The following is a 22,759-nucleotide window of genomic DNA, read 5'->3' as shown; positions in this document are numbered from 1 at the left end:
AGAGGCCTAGAAGGGAGGTATTTTGAGGGGAACAATGGTAGGAAGTTAGCTTGTCTCCCCAGAAGTATAACATGTGTCCTTAAGAAACTGAAATATACTCGGAGTCAAGAGTGGATTTCATGCTCTTTATTCAGCTCATAGCGGTGAGGAGGAATGGAAGTTCCCCCAGAATGTCTGCTTTATATACATTATTTACACAATGGGCCCCATGTGATTGGCTAATTCCGGGATTCTCCTGTAGGCCAATCAGGTCGCAGATTCACTTCCACCTGGAGCTGGATTGGGTGGCTCCTGTGGACCAATCAGACTGCTGTATTCTGGAGCCTATTGTTCTGGGACCAATCAGGCTGCTGCATTTTGGATCCTATTCAACTCAGTACATAACAGAAACGCATGTGACAAGATAGCAATTCATCTTGCAAATTATCCCAAAATAGTGAAAACGGGCCCTTCTGAATGTTTAGCTGTGATGCAAAGCTGTTAAAGATGTCTTGTTGAGGGGGAAATTGGGAACTTCCCTCCCAGTGCTAATAAACACTGTGGGATAGAGTGGGGAGTTATCAGGACCACATCAGGAGAGGGGTCTTTGCTGTTCTTCCCATATGACAGCTATTTAAAACCTTAAAGCTGTCCCTGTCAGCTAATTTGCTCCTGCATTGGATGAGTTTTGTTCATGTATGAAGTTTTCCCCCCTGCTAGATTTGAAGTTGGAAAGGAATACTAGTCAAAGTTGGCTAGTGACTGCAGTTTCCACCCCACCCGTGGGCCTCCAGCACAATCTCTTCTCATGGTCTAATCTGCAGCAAGGTTGGTGGCCCAAGGTGTGATTCCTGGCCAAGCGGGATTTGAATTTGGGTCTCCCCAGTACTAGTTCAATGCTTAACCCCTACAGTAGCCTTTGGGCACCTACAGTAGCCTTAAGAACCTAGTCAACAAATACACACTTCCTTTATCTTCTTCCTCCAAGAGGCAGCCTCTGCCTTTTGGGGGTTTCGCCTCTGCCTTCTTTCCATAACTCCCTCTGAGGTTTATAAGCCGTCAGGAAGAGTCTGGAATTTCGCAGCCTCTTATCAACCGTAGGTTACACACCAGCAATGCATCCAGTAATCAGTAGCCAAGTAATAGAGGAGAAATGGGATTCAGAAATGATTTAAAGGGGAACTTGCCAAAATCACATTCTTCAGAACACTTTGCAAACTGAAACATAGCCATCCTTTTCCATTCCCCAGCTGAATAATGTGTGCAGATATGCACATACTGGGGTAAAAAGTGTGTAAAAGGGCATAGGTAAGTGAAAAGATCATGCAAAAATGCATATTAGGGGAAATTTATTTGCAAAAATGTGTACATTAGAAAGACTATGCACTAAAACACTGATGATGATAATCACATTATTATTATTATTATTATTATTATTATTATCACAAACAGATGTGGAACTGTGGGGAACTGGAAAAATGAGAAATGAAGAGACACAAAATATGTCAGGTTCACTCACCCCTGCTAGTTGAGCTCCTTGTGAGCAAGCAGCTGGTCTCTACACCCCCACACCCCTTGACCCAAGTAAATGGGTGAGGCTGGTGTATTATTGGGTGAGGGCTGCCATTTAAGCAATCTGCAGAAAATAGTGTCTCAATAACATATAGAGGGATGCCGTGCCATGGAAAATTCTGAAGGCTGATGTGAATGATACTGAAGGACGGCGGTGTGGCAGAAAAGAGAGAGAGAGAAAGAAAGAAAGAAAGAAAGAAAGAAAGAAAGAAAGAAGGAAATTAGGGCATCCGGGAAAGATAGTGACATATTGCAAATGATCAGGTGAGCAAGTCGCCTCTATAATTACTGATCTAGGAGACCAAGTGTAAAGATCAAAGCTTGATAGAACTTGCTACAGGTTTAGCCTAGTAAAAAGAATATAAAATGTGATCGTAATTGTCTTCAAGCATTTAAAAAGCTGCCTTGAATGCTGGCACACTCCATTCTGAGTCATATTAAACTCAGTGGGACTTGCTTGGAAGTTGACAGACATAGGCTTGTACTGGCCCTTGAACACAGAAGAGGACAGGGAAATTATGTGCTCAACAGTTTATCCAAAATACCTTTTTAATACAACCTGACCTTTACCTGTGTGCCCATAAAAACAGATAACTAGCCCTACTAAAACCAATACCACAGAGATTGTTATTGTTAGATACAAAAAAATGTTAAACTCAGATGTTTGTCACCTTTTGTAACCATCGTTGGCACCTAAACAATCTACAACTTTTCTGCTGTTCTTTGTGTACTGCCGAATATATGTACGTTAGCCTCTCAATATTACTTGCATATTTCCAAATGTCAGGTCAATTTCTAATGCTGTATTTAAACCCTTTGCAATCACTAAAAGTATTATGATGTGAAGCAATGAGTTTTTTATTTTCTTTTATGAAAAATGCACTCCCACTTATTTTAATCTCCCTTTTGAAAGTGTTTCATAAAGCAATAAAAAAATAATAATAAATTATTTATATCCCGCCCTCCCCAGCTGAAGCCGGGCTCAAAGCGGCTTCTTTCCCAATTTTTTTCATCATTTATAGGGGGTATTTATATCCTGCCCTTCAATGAATTTCCAGGATGCCTTACAGAAGCAAATACCTATGTGTGCATATATACAAAAACAGTTACATTACATAAAAACACATATAAATAACCACACACACACACGTACGTGCAGCAGAAAACCATATGTGCTGAGTTAAAAACAATAATAATGGAAGTGAATGGAAAATAAAAGATCTGAAGAAATACAAATATATTTGCCTGGGACAGGAATTACTGGTACATTAATGTAGGTTTGGTGTGCCAGGGAAGCCTCCTTGCAGAGAATGTTCCAGGTTAGGACATCACAGCGGAAAAAGCCCTTTCTGTAGTACGTTCCCATGACTTTTGGAAAGAGCAGTGTGGAAACAATACTAAAAGTGCACATAAATAGGAAATGTTATACACAACTTCCAAAAGGCGGCTGACAAATTCAGTCTGACTCTGTTGTGTCCCAAAGTGTCTGCCGATAGCATTGATAAGGGCTCACCATTCTCCTCCTCTTCTTCTTCCCATTTCCTTTTCCTTTATCAGGGCTTTTGTAGCAACTCTGGCTCAATACACTGTCCCCTGCCCTCAAATCACCTATTCTGAGTTAAGCAGCCTTTGAGCCTGCTAGGAGTGCAACCACAGCAGACATCGAATGCCTTCCACCCATTTCCAACACCAGCCACTGGAGGAACCCATGTCATTAAATCTGCAGAGCTGATTGGAAGCAAAGAAGATAATAATAATAATAATTTATTATTTATACCCTGCCCATGTGGCTGGGTTTCCCCAGCCACTCTGGGCGGCTTCCAACAAACACTAAAATACAATAACCTATTAAACATTAAAAGCTTCCCTAAACAGGGCTGCCTTTAGATGTCTTCTAAAAGTTTGGTAGTTATTTTTCTCTTTGACATCTGGTGGGAGGGCGTTCCACAGGGCAGGTGCCACTACTGAGAAGGCCCTCTGCCTGGTTCCCTGTAACTTGGCTTCTCACAGTGAGGGAACCGCCAGAAGGCCCTCGGCGCTGGACCTCAGTTTCCGGGCAGAATGATGGAGGTGGAGACGCTCCTTCAGGTATACTGGACCGAGGCCGTTTAGGGCTTTAAAGGTCAGCACCAACACTTTGAATTGTGCTCGGAAACGTACTGGGAGCCAGTGTAGGTCTTTCAAGACCGGTGTTATATGGTCTCGGCAGCCACTCCCAGTCACCATTCTAGCTGCCGCATTCTGGATTAGTTCTAGTTTCCGGGTCACCTTCAAAGGTAGCCCCACATAGAGCACATTGCAGTAGTCCAAGCGAGAGATAACCAGAGCATGCACCACTCTGGTGAGACAGAGATTAAAGCTTTAAACACACTTTGCATTTAAAGCATCCAACGCAAGAATCCTGGAAACTGTAGTTTGCTGCCTTTCTACCCGAAATTATTCTAAAAAGGGGAGATCCCAATGTCTGGAGATTGGAACCTGGGATCAGATGCAGGCAAAGCATGAATGATTTGTCACTGTGGTTTTCAAAGTTCTTCTAATTATATGTAAAAATCCCCGGCAAACCACTGAAATTGAGAGATAATGCTCTGTTGATTTCAGCATTTTTTAAATTTAGAACTTCCACAATCCAGCTGGGTTTTGAGCTTGTTTGCAAACTGGCAACAGACTGCAACAGATAACATTTTGTATCCCCCATAGCTGATGAAAAACATTAAAGGATTGCCATTGTAGGGGTCAGATGGGATTACCATGAGGAATTATAAAATATACATCAAGCCATCGTGTCCACGATGAAAGCATTGTGTTGACTGGGTTTGATATATTGACGATAATTTCTGATTAAATCCCATAAGATTCTACATTCATGCCCTTTTCATGCCCTTTTTCCTCTGCTGCCCATTTCTCCTTGCCTGACAAGTCACGTACGCAGCCCAGTTGTCGCCAGGCAGGCATCCTGGGCCATAAGACAGTGGGAAGTTTCTTTAATCTTAGGATGTTAATCTTAGGGCCAGGAAACAGATCTCACATTAAGGGGATAATGGTCACTGTCCTCCTGGCCATCCTTCTTATCATATGTATTGCTTGTTTATTACCTCCGGGGTTGCCAGATGCTCTTCTTTGTAGTTCTGTTCTTTGTTTACCCCAGAAATATTTGTGCTTAATTAGTTTTAGTGGTTTAACTTGTCCCCACGTGGGTTTGTGGAAATGCTCAGAAGAAATCTGATTGGTCTTACGAACACTCTGTAAAAAGCTCTTTTGTGAATAAAAACTACCTGGGCCAGGGGGCTGCAGACACGGGACAGGCACAGAGAGACGATTATACGCACCCTTCCCAGAGTCTTGCTGGTTCAAGTCTCTGTGTGTATACTTATTAATCAGAGTTCAATCCTTCCTTTACTTTGCGAAAGCAACATGCCATTCCTTCTAGGAATGAGATGACGCTTGTTTTAACAAATTTGAAAGCTACCCCACATAGGAGGAAAAAAATCCTCCGAAAAGGCCCTTATTCAAAGCTTTTGAAATATGTTGGTTAAGCTCAGTTGGTTAAGACCCAAGACAGTTGATAAATTAAATATTTACTAGATCAATAGGTAAATGGGTTAGCAACAACAAATTTTAAAAGTGAATAAATGAGCCCCTGAAGAGTTTTCCTGGCAGGTGCTATTCCACAGATGTGCACCTGAAGGCGTAAACACAGCAGCGGACAATGTGGATGCTGACAAAGAGGAGGGTGATGAAGACATAGCTGGTGAAGATGGCCTTGATGGCGTATTGTGTCTCAGGATCATCAATGCTTCTCTTGTGGCGGCTCTCGTACACAACAGCGAGCCGAAAGCCAGCCACCAGTTGTCCCTCTCGCCAGCAGTAGTAGACTCCTCTGTCATCCATCTGGGCAAAGCGTATGTGCAGATGGTTTCCGTGGTCAATGAAGACCCTCATGCTCTTGTTGACCCCGGTAAGGAACCTGGTGAGGTACATCCGGGTTGAGTCTTTGTCCCAAGCCACAGCATGCTCTGGCCTGGCACCAGGGCAGGCTATGATCAGCCCAGTGCCAAGGGATTGCTTGTGGAATTGGATAGGGATGTCGGGAACCCAGGGTTTTTCCCCAAGCTTGGAGATGACATCTGAGATGGATGCCTCTCCCATGGAGGACATCTTTTTCCTGCAAGGTGCCATGCAACTTCGGATAACGACCTCGGGCTTCTTATTCGGAACCCCCCGAAACTGCTTTGGGACAGACTTGGAGCCACAGGAAGCCACCTCTGGTATGGTAGTACGGTATCGCCTGAGCAGATAGGGGCTCTGCACATAGCAAAGCCCAACTCTCCGCTGCTCACCTCTGACATCGCAGCGATTGCACTTGGTCCATTCCCAGAAGACGGTGAAGACTACAAAGTGTGTTCTGTTGAAGTCCTTTTGTGGGTGCTGATCCTCATCTGCAAAGGCAACAGCTATGTTTTTGGAAGTCTGCACGTCTACATCATAGCCATAGAAGAAATCCCCTTTCTTGGTGCCACAAATGTAGTGCCCTGAATCTTCCACCTGAACGCGGAAGACAATGAGGCTGAACATCCTGATGCTGAAGCGCCGGAGCATGTCAACGCCTCTCTTGATGTGGCTCGAGTCCACAACCAAAGTGCCATCAAAGTCTGTCAAGACCTTAGTCCGGTGTCTGCCCATGTTCTTCTGAAAGTACCAAACCACAGAAGTGACCTCCTCGGGCTTGCAATTGCAAGGCAACTCAAAGCTCATGTCGGCCAAGTAAGCAGCATTTTCAAACATCAGAAAAGCTGGGCAAGGGGTCTTCTTGAACACGTCCTCCTTCTCTATAATGGCAAAGGCATGGAGAACATCAGCAGTGCCAAGGACTATCGCAATTCCAGCCAACCCCGTTGAAGCCATTTGATGGTGGTACACTTTGGTCAACAGCTTCCGCACTGGTTGATTACAAGTTCTGTAGCTCAATTCTGCTTCATTGCTCTTTTAAGTAGGCAAACTAGGTAGGATACTAAACAGTGTGTGGAGGAACGAAGACTCCAGAACCATTTCCATTTTTGCGCACACAAGTTCTAGAATGCAGTCTCAGCTCCAGAGTGGTCAGCATGAACAACTAGCTGTTATCCCAGTGTGTGTGTGTGTGTGTGTGTGTGTGTGAAGCTGACTTATACTGGCTTTTAGTATTGTCTGTTCAGATTGCCAACAGCCCTCCAACATGTCAGGCAGGGTATTTCTCAGCCCAGCAACATGATATGCTTTTAACTGGAGATACCAAAGATTAAACTTGGGACAGGCAAACCAAGCACTGGAGGACCAAGCCATTGCTCCTCCCCAATTCTATACAAACACCCACAATACTTAATACAACCAAGTTTATATTAAGCCTGGATGGACAACAGTATCTTCAGGTTATTGTTACCCATGAATGAGAAAAAGCCAACTCATTCTGGGGCTAAGCCCTGCTGAGTCCTAACTAGAGCAGAAGTCAATAGCACAAGTGCCATGAGAAATAGGAGATAAACCACAGCAGAAATCAATCAACAAATATTATTTATTGACAATGCACTATCTGCCTTGCTGGAGAAGGCAGAGCTCATCTAAAAACTCAGTAAACAGGTCTATCCTCCAAATATATATTCTATACAAGTTGTACTGAGATTAACTGGAGATGTGCAAGAATTCATGTGTGCTCTTGATGATCTCCCACTCATCTTAATGGGGATTGATAGAAGATGTTCTTAGTGGACGTTCCTTTCCTCTGTATCTTCTCCATTATTTTCCTATGTGGTGTGGCTTGTGACACAAGCTCTAGCTTCCTTTAGGTGACTTTGTAAAGGTGCATCAGTTCCATCAATTTTATTTTAGTTGGTCCATCTGCTTGGCAATGGATTTGGGTACCAGGCACACCTTCCCCCTCTGTGGCATGTGAAAAGTCAGGAGGATTGCTAGGGTCAGTCCCCATCCTTTGCAGTTTCTCAAACAACTGTCGACAGTTTTTCTTCTCTTGCTCACTCATGAGTTCCACATTCAATCCAAAGCGTTTGGTTTCTGAAAAACTCTCCAAAATCTCCAAGACAGAGTCCCGGTCTTTGAGACAGGTATTTTCATTGAACACTGCTAAGAATTCACCTAGGAAACCAAAAGCAAGGTCTGTTTGGAAGATTTGGCCCAGGTTTTGGGATCCAAGTTGGAGCAGGAGCTGGTAGCGTTCTTGGCTGTTTTTCATGCATCTGCGCCAATCTCTGTAGAATTCTGCAGACGTCTTGGGCAGCTGTTCCAACTCCTGGAGGAGGAGAACAATGTCACAGATCCCAACACAAGTGGATCCTGGCCCACTCTCCACCCCACTGGAGAAAGACCTTAACTGACCTTAATGGTGATTGCTTATTTTGGTAAGGAAATTTGTTCCTATATGTTTAGTTTTCAATATCCCTTTCTACTTTTATTTTATCAGGCATTTGCTGTTATGCTTTGTTATGTCACAAATAAATAAACGTAGATAATAAAATAAGAAGTATTGCTCAAAAGGAACCAAGGCTCTCCAAACTCCTGGAAAGGAGCAATCTTACCTGAGACAGCTGTACCTCACTCTCTTGTTTCAAGTTTGCTTTAACTGCATGGGAGTTCCACAACACATTTCTCTTCTTCCCCACCTTGTCCTTTTTCTCCAGAGGCTTTAAATGTGATGCTAAAACAATATCCCTGCAAGCAGGAGAGAAAGGGGCATTACAGTAGTACCTCGGGTTACATACGCTTCAGGTTACACACTCCGCTAACCCAGAAATAGTGCTTCAGGTTAAGAACTTTGCTTCAGGATAAAAACAGAAATCGGGCTCCGGCAGCGTGGCGGCAGCAGGTGGCTCCATTAGCTAAAGTGGTGCTTCAGGTTAAGAACAGTTTCAGGTTAAGAATGGACCTCCGGAACGAATTAAGTACTTAACCCAAGGTACCACTGTATTGCAATTTGGAGGGAAATTCAGCAGCTGTAGCTCAGCTAGTATAATGTTGCAAGGATGAGAAGACATGTATCTGCTGAAATTTCCTCTACATACGTAATTGTTAAAAGTACAGGAACATTATTATTGCATTTACCCTACCTATGCACTGTATGGCCCTGGACATCTGAAACTTAGAGTGACCACTGGCTGCTACTGATATAACAATATTTGCTGCCTGTAGCTTACTGTGGTGCACACTGCAACATAGAAACATGTCATAGGATAAGGCTCCATCACTGCCCCATTTTATCTTTGGGGTGTTTTCAGAGATCTTTTAAAAATGCAATCAGCCTTCTTTATCTCAGACATCCAGAAGTCAAGAGTGAGGTTGGGAGAACTGGTTGTATTTCTTTGATAAGGCACATATAAGTAATGAATGCCCATGACTTTTGCAGTATGCATAATCTGCAGCAGCCTGCCACGTGACTGCATGTTCATTGGGTTAAATTCACAAGCAGTTGACCTCATGGATAAACAGACAGCTGCAGTGCTTTTTTCTGGGGGGACGCATTCACAAAATGTTTAGGGGTATGCGTATACCCCTAAACATTTTGTGAATCTTTGTACTTTTGTCCATTTACTGTATTTATTTCCCCCAATTTGAGCTATAAAATGGTGATTTTCTTGAGTAAAAATGAGAGCACCCTTAAACATATTTTTTTTAGGGGAAAAAGCACTGGACAGCTGAACTGCCTCTTGCATCACATCAACTAAAGGGACCAATGGAATTCGAGAAACCTGAATTCTTCATAAGTCGCCACTTTCTGGTGCACTGCTCGGAACTTGGCTTCATTCTCTCTCTGGTACTTTTCATCAGCGGCAATAGCTTCTTCCAACTCTTTCTCCAAAGCACGGAAGTCGATTGCACCCTCCATCTCAGGTTATCTAGAAACAACAGGACATTTAAAAAACAAACAACTCTTATCCCGAAGAACTCTAGAAACACATCTCGTGGGAATCAAAGCATTGGGGGGCACCCAAGTGCAGAGAAATTAAGCTATGCTACTAAATGCTAATCTGCGAATATCGCTATGCAGTTCCCACCATAGCTGTCAACCTTCCCTTTTTTTGCGGGAAATTCCCTTATTCCAGCGCCATTTCCCGCTGCTTCCCGCTGCTATCCCGGATTGTTAGATATCCCATAGACTGTCCGGGACAGGTGAGGCTGTTGATCCCTTATTTTCGAGGCTGCTGATCCCTTATTTTCAAATCTGAAAGTTGACAGTTATGCTTTCCACTTCCCAAGCGGCCAAAGGTTCCGGGAGTGGAGATGCACCAAGGGGTTTTTGCTTTCTTCGGAGAGCGAGAACAAAACATTTACAGTAGCTTTGCAATATTTGCTTGATTTTTACAGCAAAGAGCACTGCAGAAGCATATCAATATGGCAAAGCATCGGATTCTCAGAGGAAGCCCCTGCGCCCTGAGGTGCAGGGAATTTTCCGTATCTCTTTTAGCTCTGGGTGGGGTGGTATCTCATCCCACAATTCTGATGCGTCATTCCAAGGACTGGTCCACATCCTGCACCTATGAATTCCACGGATCTACGTGGAAAAACGACCCTGGGTACCACTCCCAGATAATGAGGAACTGAGGTTATTTATTACACCGGTTTAGGGCTCTGCGGAAGTCGTCTCCAAATCCACCCCGCTTTCCCCGTTCCCCACCCCGCGCCGGCTAGGCATCAGGTTTCCATAGCAACGAGGCCTAGGTTTGGTTTCCATAACAACCAGACCACGCCGGGACGCGAAGGCCCCTCCGAAGAAAGGAGTTGTCTTCGCTAGTCGCCTGATTATAATCTTCATTCTCTGCCCTCCCACGTCTATATAAGAATCAGAAGAATGCCTTTACGTGCCTCCCCGAACACCGGTATTTTATTTTATTTTATTTCAATGAAGGGGGAAAGCGACGAATCGGCCAGGCAATAGGATAGGCAGCCTCTTTCGGAGGAAGCGGCGGAGGGCCTTTCCACGGCAGCGTCGCAGCGGCGCGCGACGGAAAAAGAAGAACGTCGCGAGCAACGCGCGCTGCTTCTCTCAGCGAGGGCTCCGTTCTGTGCTGAGAAAGGCGCCGCCGAGGAGGAAGGGAAGGCAGATAAGGTGCGCGTAATATTCGGCATGCGTGTGATATAGGCGTTTCTCAGCCGCACCGTGTTTGGTTCCCCAGGCCTCTAAGGACTAGAAACTTGATTTTTAGAAGAAGAAGAAGAAGAAGAGGCGACAACTTCGGCTGTGGTCTTAAACGCCTTAAGCGGGATGGGGGAGGCCGAAGCCCCACTGAGGTCAAGGGTCTGTTATGAAGCCTGATGGGTAAAGCAGGGGCAGCGGCGTAGCGTGGGTTGTCAGCACCCGGGGCAAGGCAAGTAATTTGCGCCCCCTAACCCGGGGCAAGGCAAGTAATTTGCGCCCCCTAACCCGGGGCAAGGCAAGTAATTTGCGCCCCCTAACCCCTAACCTGCTGTCGCTGCCAGCTTCTTCTTGCTGCTGCCTGGTCTGGTCTGGTCTGGTCTGGTTCTCTCCCGCGCTCAGCGCTGCGCTGGGCGGCCGCTGCACTGTCCCTCCCCCAGATAGTCCCTTGCTCTCTCTCAGCACCGCATGCCTGGCACCCACCCCCTCCACAGTGGGCGGCGACCCAGCGGCTTGGATCGGATTCGCACAGCCAGCACTGCAGTGAGAGAGAGTGAGTGAGCCAGGTAGGGGCAGAGAGTTGCGAGTGCGAGCGCCCCCCCCAGATGTTGCGCCCAGTGCGGACGGCCCCCCCACGCTACGCCACTGAGCAGGGGCACTTGAGTAAACTAGAAGGTACAAATGAACTAGAAATAAGGGCCAGGCGCTACTGTGATGGACAGCTGTGGAGGTTGCTACAGGCGAGGTTCACAATAAAAATAAGCTGTCAAAAACACAATAAGCAGGAAAACACACTCACACTCCTACACTCCTTATATCTATACTGAATAGCTAGCAAAATTCAGCAATACAAAAAAAAAACCAAACAAAACACACACACACACACTTTCAGGATAAAAACTGACCTTGCTATACTTGTTTCAAAGGCTTTTCTTCTTTCCAGGGTCCAGCAACATGGATACAGATCTGTATGATGAATTTGGGAATTATATTGGCCCAGAGCTTGATTCTGATGATGACGACGACGAGATGGGTCGGGATTCAAAGGATCTAGATGAGGTATGGGGATTATGCTTCCTCTAAATGTTAACTATACTAAAGGCCACCCGATGGTTTTAGTTAAGGCTGTTGGATGATTAAATATTTCGGTTATTCATTTGGTTAAGTAGTTAATTTAATTTTTTAGGATCATGGAAAAAAAGGTGTCATGTTCATTCAAGGAAACTAGCCATGTTTCACGGTCGCTGCAAAGGCAACTGGGTGTCCCATGACACTTTGAAGTCCAACAAATAAATTGCACACGCAGGTCCCATTTTACAAATGCTCACTGTGCAAAAATTCACTTACCCCAACACAAGGGATTAGTACCCAAACCTGCCTATATGCACCACAGATTTTGTGGTCGGGAACGCATTAGAAATTTCCCCATAGAAATCCATGGAAATCATTAATTCTTTATGTGAACATTCACCTAACAATTTCCAGAGAACGCATTGTGTTCATGACGCAGGACCTGAGTGTATGAACTTTTGCAAGCTTGATGTTTCCATCATCAAGTGATGAACATGCACATGGGAGCCAACCCCAAGTTCCATAATTGGGACTGCACTGGATGGAAATTGCTAGAGACCAGCTGAAGGCCCTTCATTCTGTTTTCAGCTCGATGAGGACGACGATGATGATGACATTGGAGACCACGATGATGACCACCCTGGGATGGATGTGGTGCTGCATGAAGATAAGAAATACTATCCAACGGCTGAGGAGGTTTACGGTCCAGAGGTGGAGACCATTGTGCAAGAGGAAGACACACAGCCTTTGACAGGTGAGAAATTATAGAACCAGCTTGTCAGGGAGAAGGCAGGAGTCTTCTGCATAGCATACTGGATCAGCAGTCATTCAGTTGAGCACCTATCTGCAATCTGAAATGGGAAAGCCAAGAAACAATTTTATTTCCATTGGATTGCTCCATCTGTACTGTTTGCACCCAATGACTGGAGGTAACTTTCCAAGATCTTTCCAAGCCTTAACAGAGACTTCAGTCACAGATACCAGGAACTGAACCTGGGATCAGGGACACGCAAAAAGTTTGTGTTTTGCTCCTTTTTTCTACTTGGCTGAGTGTTGAGGTAGGGCTTTTCTGCTTTTCTCTTTAAAGGGATATTATTTCTTGTGTTTGTTTTCAGAGCCTATTATTAAACCCGTGAAGACCAAAAAATTCTCCCTCATGGAGCAAACATTGCCAGTCACAGTGTATGAGATGGAGTGAGTATAGCTTGTTTGTTCTCTTTTTCTCTCTTTCCCTGTGCAACTCCCTTCTGTTGGTACTTCTAGCTCTCTCACATCTACAGACAAGCAGAGGAGGAGTTAGTAATCATGTTATTCCTCTAAATTTATTCCCAATTCTATTTTGTGGCCTTGGGGCATATTAAAGGTAAAGGGACCCCTGACCATTAGGTCCAGTCGTGGCCGACTCTGGGGTTGCGGCCCTCATCTCGCTTTATTGGCCGAGGAAACCGGCGTACATCTTCCGGGTCATGTGGCCAGCATGACTAAGCCGCATCTGGCGATACCACAGCAGCGCACGGAAACGCCGTTTACCTTCCCGCCGGAGCGGTACCTATTTATCTACTTGCACTTTTGCTGTGCTTTCGAACTGCTAGGTTGGCAGGAACAGGGACGAAGCAACAGTTAATTCTCCTTACAGTCCAAATCATACAAAGTCTTAACCAGATGTGTTTACTTATTTCTCCACACACCCACTTACAGAATTACCCCTCCATCACATATAAACACCTTCCAATTACCAGTTCAAGGGTTGGGAACCTGAGGCCCTCCAGATGTCATTGAACTACAACTCCCATCGTCTATGACCATTGGTGGCAGGGGCTCATGAGAGTTGAAGTCCAACAGCATCTGGAGGGCCATAGGTTCCCTGCCCCTTTATCTTAATGCTTCTAAAATTCAGGATAAACACCATGTGGTCCTGTTGGTTCCCCCTCCCCTTTCCAGTGATGTGGAAGAAGGGTTTGGAAAGGCAGAGCTGTGGATTAAGCTTGAGAGGTGAAGGCAACTAAGAGTACTTTAATAAGATAGTGACTATCAACTAAAAATCAAAGTAGACTATGAAAAGCTTTTTCAGTATATCAGAAGATACTGGTGATTTTGGTTTCTGTGGCAGGGAGGGGGTTGTAACTCAGATAAAGAGAATTATTTTACGTTACTTGGCAGCGTGTATAACTGAAAGCTTCCCTCAAAATAAAAAAAATCCTTCCAGTAGCACCTTTAAGACCAACTAAGTTAGTTCTTGGTATGAGCTTTCGTGTGCAAGCACACTTCTTCAGATACACTGAAACAGAAGTTGCCAGATCCTTCTATATAGTGAGAAGGTGGGGAGGGGTATTACTCAGAAGGGTGGTGGGAATGGGAGATTGGCAGATAGCTGAGATGAGCCTGCTGACGACTCTTAACGACTGTAATAGGTCTTACAGGAAAAGGCAAGGGGTGAGAAGGTGAGAAATGGCTTAGTCATGTATAATGGGATAAGAATCCAATGAAGAAGTGTGCTTGCACACGAAAGCTCATACCAAGAACTAACTTAGTTGGTCTTAAAGGTGCTACTGGAAGGATTTTTTTTATTTTGACTATGGCAGACCAACACGGCTACCTATCTGTAACTGAAAGCTTCCCTGTTCCTTTGGTCTTCTCTAGTTTCCTAGCAGACTTGATGGACAACTCGGAGCTGATTCGGAATGTTACACTTTGTGGTCACCTGCATCATGGCAAGGTTAGCATCAATTAATATATTTAAGGCAGCTCAGGAGCAGCTGTGGTCCATTCCGTAGATGTGGCAGAATTCTGATGTACTCACTCAGTACATGTGTGGTTCTTGTTTTTGAATAAACTGGATTCAGTGTATGGTTCTCAAGGTTAAATGTTTTAGAGTTCCTTAACGCCCTTCCAAGACTTTGGGCCTCAGAGTTAGTTCTGTCTACAAGATGCACCCCAGAGCAATTCCTAACACACACACTTCTCACCCTTAAGTTGCAGTTAAGCCGGAATGGTGTCATCATTTTAGCTTGCTTACTGGTTTTTTGAAGCCAGGGCAGTCAATTTAGATAAACTATTAGGGAGAGTCTGCAAGTGTTGCTGGCTTCTCAGTTGCCAGGTCTCTATCCTATCTTCTTCTGTTCACATTTTTATAAAACGGGATGGGGTTGGTGCTAGAATTTATTAATGTTTTTACTGGATATGGAATAACGGTTGTTGATATAATTGTGAGGAAATTGCAAAAGTGCATTGATTGTAGTTCTGAAATTGGGAGTGGGAGTTCAGATTGGGAGTGGGAGAGAGGCAGAGATGCAACATCCTTACGCTTCCTGGACTGGTCACATTTAGCTAGCTAATTCATGCCTTGCCAATTCATTTCTTTTTGTTTCTCTGGCTCCTTCCAGACTTGCTTTGTGGATTGCCTGGTTGAACAGACTCATCCTGAGATCAGAAAGCGTTATGACCAGGATGTAAGTTACCTTTATACTTTGTTTTTAATCCTTTAAGAGGTAGGTTTATGATACTGTTGTCTAAAGATTTAGATGCATATGGGCTAACTATCAGTTAAAGAGATCTTAGTCGATTCATCATGGGGTTTGTTTGATTAATAAATCAATTAAGTGTGCATCAGTTTGTATACAGTGGTACCTCTGGTTACAAACTTAATTCATTCCGGAGGTCCATTCTTAACCTGAAACCATTCTTAACCTGAGGTACCACTTCAGCTAATGGGGCCTCCCGCTGCCGCTGCGCCACCAGCACACGATTTCTGTTCTCATCCTGGGGCAAAGTTCTTAACCCGAGGTACTACCAAGTTAGTGGAGTCTGTAACCCGAAGTGTTTGTAACCCGAGGTGCCACTGTACGTATATGTAAAAACAGTAGTTTTGAAGCAGATTAAAGATGATGTGTCTTATAAACTTATCAAAAGATGGAGTTTGTTTATACATTTCTAGAACTCAAAACACCAGGAAAATTATCAGCCATATGCTTTGATTAAATTAAGTTGAAGTGATTTGAAGTCTTCATTTTTCTTTCTTCATCCATTATTGATTGCTTTACTGATTGTTTATTTATTGTATGCCTTTGTTGTTTTGTTTAGAAACCTAAACATATTACTTTAGTGTTTGTGTGTGTGTGTGTGTGTGTGTACACACACAAACACACACACAGAGCGCTTTTTCTGGGGGGATGCAGGGGTACGTATACCCCTAAACATTTTGTGAATCCAAGTTTGGCCTCATTGAGGGGCAGTATTTCAATGTGAGTAGGAAAATGAGAGTAGCCTAAACATTTTTTTAGGAAAAAGCACTGTGTGTGTGTGTGTGTGTGTGTGTGTGTGTGTGTGTGTGTAGAGAGAGAGAGGAGGAAAAAAAAGAAAAAGATGACGTGGAAGAACATACTCCACCTTAAATGATCTGGCTGTTGAGTAAATTTTTTTATTGTTCCTTTCAGCTTTGCTATACAGATATACTCTTCACTGAGCAAGAGGTAAGTATATCTGCTGCACAGACTTCTCAGCCATTATGAAAGTGCAATGTGGGGGGAGATACGGTACAAGGTGTTGCAGAGAGGTCTGAAATGCATGCACCATGTGTGCTGGATCTCTTGTTGTATTGCTAGTGTCTCCAGTACTCACAGGAAAAATCTTGAGCTTGTATCTGCTCAGTGTACATCTTATTATTGAAATTATTACACCAAAGCTAGCATTGCTCTTAATTTCAATGGGTGTATTCCAACTAAGACTAATGCCAGGTGCAATCCTTTGTCTCTCTGCTTGAGTTTCTCATAATGTCAAATTCCATACCAGGTAACCATTTCCCGTAGTTACATGTCAGTATTGTAGTCTGAGGAATACATACTGTTCTTGGTCATGCCACTGTCATTTGCCCTCTATGCTGTGCCCTCTAATGTCATGGTCCACATTTTCAGCCCAAACTCTCAACTTTCACCCCTCTCCCATCTTGACCTTGGCTTCTTTTCAGAGAGGAGTTGGGATCAAGAGCACGCCAGTGACCATTGTTCTCCCAGACACAAAGGGCAAATCATTTCTCTTCAACATCATGGACACACCAGGTGAGTTTGGGTGTCTGGGAGACTCACCCCATAACATAAAACCTGGCAGGAAACACAGGATAAGGTGTTTTTAAAAAGGCTGTTTTCAAAAACAGGCTAACAATGATATAGAGAAATTTATATTATGAAGAAGGTGCAATAATCTCAGCTGATGCTTTTTGACCACACATCTTTTTTGTCTTTTGCACAGCCTGAAGTGCTTAGTGAGGAATAAATTGCCATTTGCAAGCCAGGTCCTTATGTGAATAGCCTCACGGTTGCCCTGGAAATGGAGAATTTAAGCATACTTCATTGTGAGCTGAATTGTGGCCAACCCTTAAAACCACCCTCCCAAATTTGACTGGCTTGGGCAGCTGTGTGGTTTTGGGGGTTTGGGTTTTTTGCACCATTCCTTGTAATCTTAGCTTGCTTTCATTCCAGTTGAGGTTTCCATTATAGCAGCACTTACCCCCACTTACTAAAATTAATAGAACTGACTTCTGAGTACAGTAGACGGGCATGGTTAGGATTCTGCTGGAAGTATGTCAGCTCATATTGAATGCAGGATCTGTACATCAAGGGAGTTGTCTCCTCCTGCTCCCCAGTACCTGGCTAGATTTGTGATCCCCTGAAAAGGGGCGAGTATTGGGTCATCCAAGTCATTGTTATGATGCCAGAACTCTCCTGTGGACTTCAGGTGCTGCAGGCTCTCTCCATCCTCTACTTTTCTATCATGCTACACTTTCCCCTTGAACTCTGCCTTGAGCTGTCTCTTCCCTTGTCATAGGGCTGTGCAAGGGGTATTCCAGTTCACCTCCTTCTCTGTGAAGCACATACTGCAACTTTCCACTTCTGGATGATTATAAATATATATATTTTCACTCCCTAAAGGTCATGTAAACTTCTCCGACGAGGTCACAGCAGGTCTCCGCATTTCTGACGGCGTCGTACTCTTTATTGATGCTGCTGAGGGAGTGAGTATATGTGGGCACGCTTTTTGTGGGTTCGGCTATTCTTTCCATTCACACAAGGAGATGTATTGCACAGAAAGGTTGCAATTAAGAGGATTGCTTATGAGAAGCTAGCACCTTTTACTAAGAATCAGGGCCCCTGGGATTCTGCACCAAGAATCTGGAAGAAGCTGACAGATTTTTAAACTGGAATGCTGCCAGACATAAATTATGAGAATTCAGCATGCTTCAGATATGAGAGGGAGGAACTGTCCACAGAAGACAGGGAGCAAGTTCAAATGCCAGGAAGGCTGAATCAGGTTTTAGTTTAGAAAGTGATGTGTGCAGTAGTGCAACACTTCAGCCAAGGAAATTTTTGGGATTTCCTTCTTTCAAGGCCAGGCATCTTTCAGAGGGGGCCTTAAGGCATAGAATATCACAGTGAGGCTGCAGGCAGAGCTAGACATGAAGAGAAGCTATCTGGCAGCAGCTGCTTGTTGATTGAGGCATTTCCAAAGTAAAGGAAGGATTGAACTCTGATTAATAAGAATACACACAGAGGCTTGAACCAGCAAGACTCTGGGAAGGGTGCGTATAATCGTCTCTGTGCCTCTTTTTTCTGCAGCCCCTGGCCCAGGTAGTTTTATTCACAAAAGAACTTTTTACAGAGTGTTGGTAAGAACCAATCAGATTTCTTCTGAGCATTTCAACAAACCCACATGGGGAGAAAGTTAAACCACCATAACTAATTCAGCACAGGGTAAACAAAGAACAGAACTACAAAGAAGAGCATTTGGCAATCCCGGAGGTGATAAACAAGCAATACATATGATAAGAAGGATGGCCAGGAGGACAACGATCATTGTCACCTTCATGTGAGATCTGTTTCCTGGCCCTAAGATTAACACCCTAAGATTAACATATAGAAAGCTACATAAAAGAAACTTGCCCACTGTCTTTGATGACCCAGGAGCCTGCCTGTCTAAGCAACTGGGCTATGTACATGACATGTGAAGAGAGAAATGGGCAGTAGAGGAAATGGCCAGAGATGCAGAGGCTTGTGGGATTTGATCAGAAATTATTGTCAATGTATCAAACCCAGTCAACACAATGCATTCATCGTGGACACAATGGCTTGATGCATATTTTATAATTCCTCATAGTAAACCCACCTGACCCCACATTCTGGATATTTGCACTCCTACATTGATGAGGTTTCTTTGTTGTCTGGTTCTGGTTAGTGTTCTTTTTAAAGTAATAGAATCATTAGTTGTTGTTGTTGTTGTTGTTGTTAAAGTTAAAGTGTGTTTAGTTTGTCCTGTTTTTCAGGGTTTCATATCCTTGAAATTACGTATTTGATTTTAATTTTCCTACTGATTCTTTCAAAGAGTCTCCCCTCAAAACTCATAACGAGCCACACGTTCTCAGTGTCCTCCCACTCCTACCCCATTTCTGGTGTTGAAGAAAAACAGCTCTGTGTCTCCCCCACCCTTTTTTAAAAAAAAACTAATAAGCAAACCACATGACACGATGTTATTTTGCTTCAGGTTTCCCTGAATGCGTAAGTAGCAGCCATGGAGTAAAGATGGGCAAAATTCAAAAGTGTGGTGACATCACACAACTTCCATTTTTCTTTCTAGATGCTACAGGGAGAAAGATGTGAGGACTGTTTTTTGGTGTCCATTGCCTATCTCGTGCAATGTTTGGTTCCATCGTTTCCTACAGATCACCAGCTGAGTCTCAGTGGTGCAGAGCACCTTTCACCAGCACATGGACACAGTTATCCATGTCCTGGTAACCTCTAGTGGTGCGTGATGAAGTTTTGTAGGACCAGTTAATAGCACAATGAATACATCCTTAGTTGGGCAACTTGTATGTACTGCTGCCTGATCAGGGTTCTGAGTGAGGAAGGGATGCCCCTCCCCTTTAGTATCACTGAAGACTGATAGCTCTCTCTGTTAACCAAGAGGGACTGCCCCATCTCAGATTGCCCCATCCAAAGACTGCCCCCTTCTCTTTGCACTAGCACCAGTTTCCTCCATTTTAAAGTGGTATCTTCTGCTTCTCTCTGCATTTATGTGCTGCTGCACCATAAAATTTAATCTTCCTCCCTCTCCTGCACGTTCATTTCCCCATGTGATTAAGAGCTTTATTTTTGTCAAAGGTCATTGGATGGGGCAGGCTTAAAGGAAGACAATGTTGCATTAAACACATTTTCTAAAAGCGGACCTCATGCTGATTGCTGAGCATACACGCTCCTGCAGGCTGCTCTTCCAGCAGGGAAGGGTCAGCGCCCGATTCCTCACGCCCCACCTGGCATCATCTTCTATTGTGTGTCCCCGTAGGTCATGCTCAACACCGAACGGTTGATCAAGCATGCAGTGCAGGAGAGGCTGGCAGTGACCGTGTGCATTAACAAGATTGACCGGCTGATACTGGAACTGAAATTGCCTCCTACTGACGCTTACTACAAGCTGCGGCACATAGTGGATGAAGTCAACGGCTTAATCAGGTATAGAAATGCCAGCATTTATAACATGCTTTTGAGAGTTAAGTTAGTTCCATTGACACTCACCATTGGATATAACCATGGATGCAAAGCCACACCCAGCTCACTCTATAAGAAAGAGAGAGACCAACCAAATTTGGGGAGTCTTACACCTAATCCATTTTTTAGGGAATCCACAATCTTTACCTCGATTTATATTTGCTAACGTTAGAAGTCCTAGTGTTGGATATAGGTAAAAGTCTACTGAAGTATAGGCACCTAACCTCCATGAAATTTAAACTTTCATTTCTTCCCCATCACTCCTTAAAGGGGAATTATAATTGTGCCAAAGTTTTTGTTCTCTCTGCTTAACTGGCAGACCTAATTCATTCAATCATTTAAAGAATTGTTGTTGTTTTTTTATAACTATCAAACATGTATTTACATTTAATCGATTAATTGTAAATGTCAATGCTGGAGTATCCCTGGTGTGTCAGAATTCTTGTTAGACTTCATAAATGAAGTTTTCTGAAATGCTTTGTTATTGTAGCAGCTGAAACTGCTGCCTTTCCCTTTGTGTGTGTCTTGATAGCAGTGCTGCCTGGTTCTGTCTTATTTTAAAACCACTTCTTTGTTTGCAGCATGTATTCCACAGATGAGAATCTGATTCTTTCACCACTCCTGGGCAACGTCTGTTTTGCCAGCTCCCAGTACAGCATCTGTTTCACGCTGGGTTCTTTTGCCAAGATCTATGCTGACATGTACGGTAAGCATTAGCCAAAATGTTCGTGTGCATGTCAGGGGACACCTTGGCTCTTGACTCCTTCTGAAAGGTTCACACAACCTCGCAGTGAGGATGTGTCTGCTATGTTTGTAGCCTTTTCTGCATTGAAAATCATCTGTGCTTTTTCTGTATGCAACTTATCTTTGCCAGTTCTCAAGGTTTCCATCACGTTCTAGGGGAGTGCTGGGGCTCTGCAAATGGCTGGAGGCATCAGAGGCAGAGATCTGGTTTGTTTGCCACTTCAGTGATGTCCCTTGGTGCACCACTTTCTCCCATGTAACTAAATGCTTGCCATTCACTCCTCCTTAGTCGTAACTGAGACTGTATTGCCTGCTGTGATCTGCTTTACATGCAGCTTATAAGATAGCAATGCAGTTTAGTTAAGAATCTGTCCGTCTCTTGATGAAAAGCCTATGTATAAATGCTGTATAAATGTTAGTCCCTTGACTTGGAGCACGCTCCCCATCTCTTTTGAGCCGGTGGGCAGAGATGGATCAAGTGTTGTGAGGACTCCTGGGGGGCATTGTTGTTGCGCCACATAGATCATACCTTCATCAAGTCCTTCTCAGTGGATGCTGTTAGGACTAAGATGGCAAGGAGAGGTTAGACAAGCTTCGCGCCTGCCATGAAGGTCTTCCAAGGGCAGTGCTTTATTTTTCCTAAAGGCGAGAGTGGCAGACATTTGCTTATATGGGAAACTGTAAGGTCAGGACACATTTGGAATGGGGGTAATGGTGTCATCTGTCCTTTATGGCCATAGAGTTTTGTAGGGACATATTTTGCTCCTCCCCCTCAAGTTGCTGATTTTACCCCAATTAACTTATGCTATACAATTCGATGGGAACCTGGCGTGCTTGAATTGGATGGCCATTATGTTCTGATAATGCATTTTATGAATTTTTGTACACCAGCTTGAAGGCAGTATTTAAATAGGTAGCCATAAATGAAATAATAATTGAGAGCAGAGCTATTTATGTTTGCATTATCCCACCCATTTATATAGTTTCATGTTGTGTTCCTATAATTTCCTTAGTCAGATTCAAGTGATATTTATTTATTTTTTAAGGAACTGGTTAGCGTACATATAGTTGTAGCTGCAGTGATTCACTGCCCTCATTGTTCTAGTTTGCATTCTAATTAATTGCTTCTTTTTGCAACATGAGCATATCCAGGGCAGGTCCAAGCTGGGTACACAATGGAAGGAATTATGCAGCTTTAAAGGAAACTGGTTGAAGATAAAACTATCAGTCTGACTCTCAAAATTCACTATATGCTTTAAATCATGTGAAAAATAGGCCACAAAAGCTGTATAAACTGGACCCCCTGCCTTCTGTTCATTTTAGGAGACATCAATTACCAGGAGTTTGCAAAGCGCCTTTGGGGAGACATCTACTTCAACCCCAAGACGTAAGGAGCTCTTGCTTTTTATTCTTAATTCATTGTCCTTTTCCATTGCAGCTTTACCTAAACCATGTAAATTAGCAACCCAAAAATAGCAACTATCTTACGCATACCAAATGCTGAGATAAAAGACAGAAAGTAAGTCAGATGTTTTCTCTTTGGTGTAAGGATATTGTAGAGTTCCGTTAACATCAGCCCACTGTTCCGAGGTGAGTCAACACCTCCCAGGTGTGCAGAATAATATTTAAACCAAGTAATGTCATGTGTAGAAAAAAGGTGGACTGAGAAAATAACTCTGGATTGTTCCAGGAAGCAAGCCAAGTTGCGTGCTACTGAAAAAAGGCTTCCATATCCCAAATA

General features: G+C 43.7%; 3 protein-coding genes across 3 annotated transcripts in view; 1 reads left to right on the top strand and 2 right to left on the bottom strand.

Annotated features, from left to right (window-relative positions):
- Positions 1–111: 111 nt before the first annotated feature.
- On the bottom strand, positions 112–6,904 carry FAM187A (family with sequence similarity 187 member A). The gene has a single exon (XM_080976918.1). The coding sequence runs from the start codon at positions 6,454–6,456 to the stop codon at positions 5,215–5,217; it is 1,242 nt and encodes a 413-aa protein (XP_080833044.1). The 5' UTR covers positions 6,457–6,904; the 3' UTR covers positions 112–5,214.
- Positions 6,905–7,084: 180 nt separating this feature from the next.
- On the bottom strand, positions 7,085–10,269 carry DNAAF19 (dynein axonemal assembly factor 19). The gene is made up of 4 exons (XM_080977091.1): positions 10,154–10,269; positions 9,288–9,434; positions 8,121–8,253; positions 7,085–7,834 (listed from the first exon to the last, which is right to left on the bottom strand). The coding sequence occupies exons 2-4, from the start codon at positions 9,422–9,424 to the stop codon at positions 7,370–7,372; spliced, it is 735 nt and encodes a 244-aa protein (XP_080833217.1). The 5' UTR covers positions 9,425–9,434; positions 10,154–10,269; the 3' UTR covers positions 7,085–7,369.
- Positions 10,270–10,504: 235 nt separating this feature from the next.
- EFTUD2 (elongation factor Tu GTP binding domain containing 2) overlaps positions 10,505–22,759 on the top strand; it is a 31,418-nt gene continuing 19,163 nt past the window's right edge. Inside the window, exons 1-12 of the mRNA XM_080976590.1 lie at positions 10,505–10,645; positions 11,616–11,731; positions 12,332–12,497; positions 12,859–12,937; positions 14,384–14,459; positions 15,127–15,192; positions 16,177–16,212; positions 16,707–16,797; positions 17,668–17,750; positions 20,072–20,238; positions 20,856–20,980; positions 22,342–22,405. Coding sequence (XP_080832716.1) covers positions 11,627–11,731; positions 12,332–12,497; positions 12,859–12,937; positions 14,384–14,459; positions 15,127–15,192; positions 16,177–16,212; positions 16,707–16,797; positions 17,668–17,750; positions 20,072–20,238; positions 20,856–20,980; positions 22,342–22,405 — 1,058 coding nt within the window. The 5' untranslated portion in view covers positions 10,505–10,645; positions 11,616–11,626. The remainder of the gene's footprint in view (positions 10,646–11,615; positions 11,732–12,331; positions 12,498–12,858; positions 12,938–14,383; positions 14,460–15,126; positions 15,193–16,176; positions 16,213–16,706; positions 16,798–17,667; positions 17,751–20,071; positions 20,239–20,855; positions 20,981–22,341; positions 22,406–22,759) is intronic.

The sequence above is a fragment of the Podarcis pityusensis genome (genome assembly GCF_964106645.2).
Source record: "Podarcis pityusensis genome assembly, chromosome: 13".
Taxonomy (NCBI): Eukaryota; Metazoa; Chordata; class Lepidosauria; order Squamata; family Lacertidae; genus Podarcis; species Podarcis pityusensis.
This window is presented reverse-complemented; position numbering and strand designations above follow the sequence as displayed.